Source organism: Nothobranchius furzeri, chromosome 18, assembly GCF_043380555.1.
Source record: "Nothobranchius furzeri strain GRZ-AD chromosome 18, NfurGRZ-RIMD1, whole genome shotgun sequence".
Classification (NCBI taxonomy): domain Eukaryota; kingdom Metazoa; phylum Chordata; class Actinopteri; order Cyprinodontiformes; family Nothobranchiidae; genus Nothobranchius; species Nothobranchius furzeri.
In genome coordinates, this window is record NC_091758.1 from 10407067 (window position 1) to 10411842 (window position 4776).

Here is a 4776-nt window from a genome sequence, read left to right on the forward strand (position 1 = left end):
TCAGGCTGCTTCATGGGCTTCACCCTGTTCCTTTACTCGTTCTTATTTACGAGATGTGTCTTCAGGATCCATCACTCGTTCAGTGCTTGGACCTCAGCAGGCTGAGTGAACGCATTATGGCACCTCATCGGCCCTGCTTGAATGAATTTCATCCTCTTGTGGATGATATTTTTTAGTGGTGGCCCCACTCTTCTCTCTGGCTGCCTCAGCCTTTTAAGCCCTGGGCTGAGGCTGAGCGACCCCCACTAAAAGGAGACATGTTGGGTGTGTCCATTGGTTGAGCTAACCAGTGTGGCGTAAACCCATCCAGCTGCGCTTTATTCCAATAGCAGCTCGCTTAAGGGCTAAGACTAGACGAAATAGAACGTTGGTTACGTATTGTAACCCCAGATTCTATGAGTCTAGTCGCAGCCCTTAAGCCACTGGCCCCACTGGCTCTGTTAGGACTAAGAGCCATCGGAGGCGAACAGTGGAGTCGCTCCACTTATATAACCCACAAGGGGTGCCCACGTGGTGGGCGTACATTTAAGCTCTTCATGATTGGCTGATGCTGAGATCACCCTTCCAATAGCAGCTCGCTTAAGGGCTGCGACTAGACTCATAGAATCTGGGGTTACAATACGTAACCAACGTTCTACATGTCATGTAAAAATGTGATGCAGAGAAAACACTAATAAAAGAAAGTAAATCCTAACTGATATGTGAAACTCAGCAGGCTGCATTAAGTAAAGGCATATATATATAAGAAATAATCATGAAAATGAAGGGCAAATTGGCATGTGGCCATTAAGGGAAATAGTAACAAAATAAAATTAAATTTGTAATCAAATACAATTATGCTACACAAAGCACTAATAAAAAGATAGAGATGTAAATCAATTCTAAAAATGTAAATCAGTAGGTTAGTAATCCCTAAAAATGTGAGTTAGTAGCAGGTGTCCTGGCTGGAGGCAGGCAACCTGAAAAAAAAAATTCAAAGGATATCACATTTGTTAAAAATTCATCCCACAACCGAGATAATTTGTAACAGTCCAACAGTTAGTGGAAAAGAATCCGGTCAGAATAGAGTCGTTCAGTAAGCGTTTTGAATCTGGTATTGCGGACCCACAGAGACACGAGTTTGGACGTATCTGTGGGAGCAGGCTCATAAGCGATTTGGTTATCAAACTGTTTGTATCTTGTGTTACGAACCCACAGGGAAACTTGTTTGAATTTACCTGAGGGTTCCGTCCGGAACTCGAGTGAAGCTGATGGTTTAACTGTTAGATCAGAACCTGATTTTACCTGCTCAAAGTTGGGTTGCAGCTTTACGGAGGCGACTTTGTTGTGATCAGAAATAGTAGTGAACTGGAAATGCAAAAATGATGCTCGCAAAGCAGGAGGAGGCTCCCCACCCCCCTTTTGTTTCTCAAACTTATGCCATGTCTGTGAGACAGGAGAAGCATAAAAAAGAACAGTTCTTAAGCTCTTAAAAGCCCTATTACCAAGAAGATGCACATTGTCACCTGGATCGTGCTGAAAGAGTAGGTGTTCAGATGTCCAAAGACCTGGAGGTGTTGGACTTTGAGGTTCTGAAAAGGAGTGATCCAAGGATGGTTGTGTCACGGGTGTCAAAGCAAACCTAGCCATGTGTAGAATCAGATACAGACATGACACTATCGAAAGGAACATGTTCTGCCCTGAAAACTGAAGCCAAGAATACTTTATTCCCAAGAATGATGGAGGTTCCCACACAGAATCAGAAAAACCCGGTTTAACCAGAGTAGTTACAGACTGACTAGAACTCCGCCCCGTAGAAGGTGCAGCACCTAACTCCGGGTTGGAGGTCAATGTTGTCAGCTGAATTGGTGGAAGGTCAGTGTCGATTCCTGCAATGACCCGCCCGCTCGGAGGAGGCCTGCCCCCGAACAGGTTGAAGTCCGCAACGGTAAACTCAGTGCCACTCAGCACCCCCCCTTTGTCAGGCGGGGCCCCGAGCAGGGCATCACTGCACCCACCTACACCTCCCGGGCCGGGTGGCCTTCCCGAGCCCGTGAGAGAGGTATGCGCAGCAACCACTGAGGCTTCCTCAACATCGGCACTGACCACTTGACTGCTGGAAACCGCAGGTTTTACTGCGCCGTCGTGGTCACCTGAAAGAGAAATCACAGGAAATAGAGCACAGAGGCCAGAGACAAAGTCACACCCCTGTGAAAGGAGAAAAGAATTGGCCACCGTATTAGCAGAGGTCACAAACTGAAAAGTGACAAGGTCATTCACATAAAGGTCAAGATGTCCGGGCACAAACCCTGCAAATGGTAAGGTAGCTCCGTCCGGAGACCACAAGTGTTTCACGGCGGCTGACGTTCCCATCACGCCCCGATAAAGAAGCCGGTTTGTGCATGAGGCGGACTGACGAGTAAAACAGACCTCTGACTGAAGCGGTGGATCACAGCCTGAAGATTTCACACCCATGCTGGAGAGATGGTCAGCCTTTAACACGGATGACAGAGAAGAAGCATCAGGAACCAAAGGGTTAAGCACAACCTGTTCGTCAGAGAGGTTAACCATAGGCTCAAGAGATTTATTCAGCTTAAAAGTAGCAGAGAAAGTGTTGTTTATTTCAAACCTTGATATTGATGGTGGGTTTTTGACCCCCTGGAAGAAATAAAAGTAAAGAAAAAGCGTTATGACTGTAAACAGCATGTTGTTTGAAGTCACGTCATGAAGTGCAGACCAGAACCACCTCCGACCCCGAGCAGCTGGCACCGAACCGCTGCCACTAGTCCCCACCGTGCCCGACCGGCGGCACCCGACTAATGCGGGCCCGTTCGGGCGGGTGGAGGGACCAGCGTGGCCCGGCCTGTAAACAGACTCCTGCGTCTTGGCATGTTCTGGAAGCAGAACGTCAGAGAACCTTACAGCAGGTGTAACAGTACAAGAAAAATTTTGTCGTGTCTCGTCCATCCCTCATTAAGTTCAGAGCAACTCGCGTTTTTACCTTCTGAGTCGACGTAAAACTCCGGGCAAATTCCTTAATTCATCTCACAATCAAGGACTGTCCGTAGCGTAACTTAACTTTATGACACAGGGTAAAACAAGGAGCTGTTGATAGAGAAAGGAATACACACAACTTCACAAGATGGAAGAAAAAGGCATGGATCCGAGCAACGGAGGCTGTGAAAGCCGACCCGTACAGCGGTCCAAAATAAAAATAAAAAAATAATAAACCCTACGCTGCCGTGTTGGTATCAGACGGACAAACGTAGCAAAATGTAGATTCTACACACCGTAGTGATTTACAAGAATCACCGCCAATGCGGGTTTTGTGAGGACACAGACTTACTGTGTCAGAAATGGTTCGACAATTTAATGGGACGCGTTCCCTTTTGTCCAACTGTGGCTCGCTAGCTTAGCTCTCCGGCTAGGTCTAGCTCTTCGTCTGTAGCGACCAGACTTAAATTTTCCCGATTAACAAGCAGGCATCTCGCTCCGCGGCTAAAACGGACTTTAAAGCGTACGCAATCTGGATGCAGTAACGCGCTACGGCCATAACCCGACTTACAGCGTTTACCTAGCAAGTTAAGCTACGGTAGGTGCCTACGAGCATTCCGGTTAGATTCGGCTGTCGCCTATGTAATGGAAATATCTTCCACAATAGCTCGCCAACAGTGTCAACACACTGAGGTGAAGGGTGCCCGAGAATTCGGAGAATTTAGTCTTAATTTTAGGATTGAGGAGAAGCTGCTCACGGTAGCTCAGCCAGCAAGTTTCAGAGCGGAAATGTAGCTTTCCGACCTGAAGAGATTAGAGGCGCGGCGGCGCGTCAAAATGGGCAGAATTTAGTCAAAAGCACAACTCTCAAGTTCGCTCCGAAGGCGAAGATGGGATAAATCAAAGTACTGTCTGTAATTTGCGGACAATTTGAGATCGGAGATCTTCCACCGTCAAGCTTCCACCAGGACGTCACCCGGAAGAGTGACTTCAGCGGAATAATTTCCGTTTTTTTTTCAAAATAAGATATCAAAGTGAAACACAGAGAAAAGGCTAAAATTGTGAAAAATCAGCTTTTAGATGATTGAAATCAGATATATCGCAGATATAGAAGTCTGGATACGCTCGCCATATTGTAAAGAAATTTGGCTGGCTCAGCCGTATTTGTAAAGAAAATTGACTGGCTCAGTTATGTTGTAAGGAGAAACTGTCTTTACTCAGTTATATTGTTAAGAAGACTCAAAGGTTGTTTTCATCGATAAACTGACGATAATATCTGTGTGTCTGTGTTTCAGTTCAATGAGGAAACCAGTTTGACAATTTAAAGTTTTAATTCTTCAAATTAAACTAATGATTTTGAAATTGACAAACAGGAAATAACAATCAACATTGGCAACTTTGTGGGACAATCTTTAACAGTTGATATGCTGTTCTTGCTCAAATAGACCTTCTGTCGGTGAATGAAGAATGAGAGTGATATGATGTGATTATGGATGCGTGTGTGTGCAAAGTGTCGTGAGAACTGAACATGAGGTGACATGAATGCGTGTGTGCGTCTGATTTTGCTTCAGGAAGAACAGGTGTCTGAGTGAAGTGATGGTTTGGATAAACTTAGGTCTTATCAGAGAACTGCATCAAACGCTAAACACCGTGCTCTGTCTCACCGAACTCTTGTGGACCCTCTTTCGGATCCGGGCCGTGGAGGATGTTGTGGTTCATCCAGATGACACCGGCGGCTGACAGGAGACGTAGGTGTCGACCGGAACCGGTCCAGAGTTGCCCTCGGTACACGTGGATGGTAGA

At 46.1% G+C, this 4776-nt stretch overlaps 1 protein-coding gene across 1 annotated transcript; it reads right to left on the reverse strand.

Moving 5' to 3' along the window:
- Positions 1-798: 798 nt before the first annotated feature.
- Positions 799-2789, reverse strand: LOC139063901 (uncharacterized). The gene is made up of 3 exons (XM_070546928.1): positions 2726-2789; positions 2609-2637; positions 799-2472 (listed from the first exon to the last, which is right to left on the reverse strand). The coding sequence occupies exon 3, from the start codon at positions 2452-2454 to the stop codon at positions 1039-1041; it is 1416 nt and encodes a 471-aa protein (XP_070403029.1). The 5' UTR covers positions 2455-2472; positions 2609-2637; positions 2726-2789; the 3' UTR covers positions 799-1038.
- Between the last annotated feature and the right edge of the window lie 1987 nt (positions 2790-4776).

What these genes read in the sequence shown, in the direction of transcription:
- LOC139063901 (XM_070546928.1), bottom strand. Translation starts at nt 2,454, where the DNA reads ATGGGTGTGAAATCTTCAGGCTGTGATCCACCGCTTCAGTCAGAGGTC.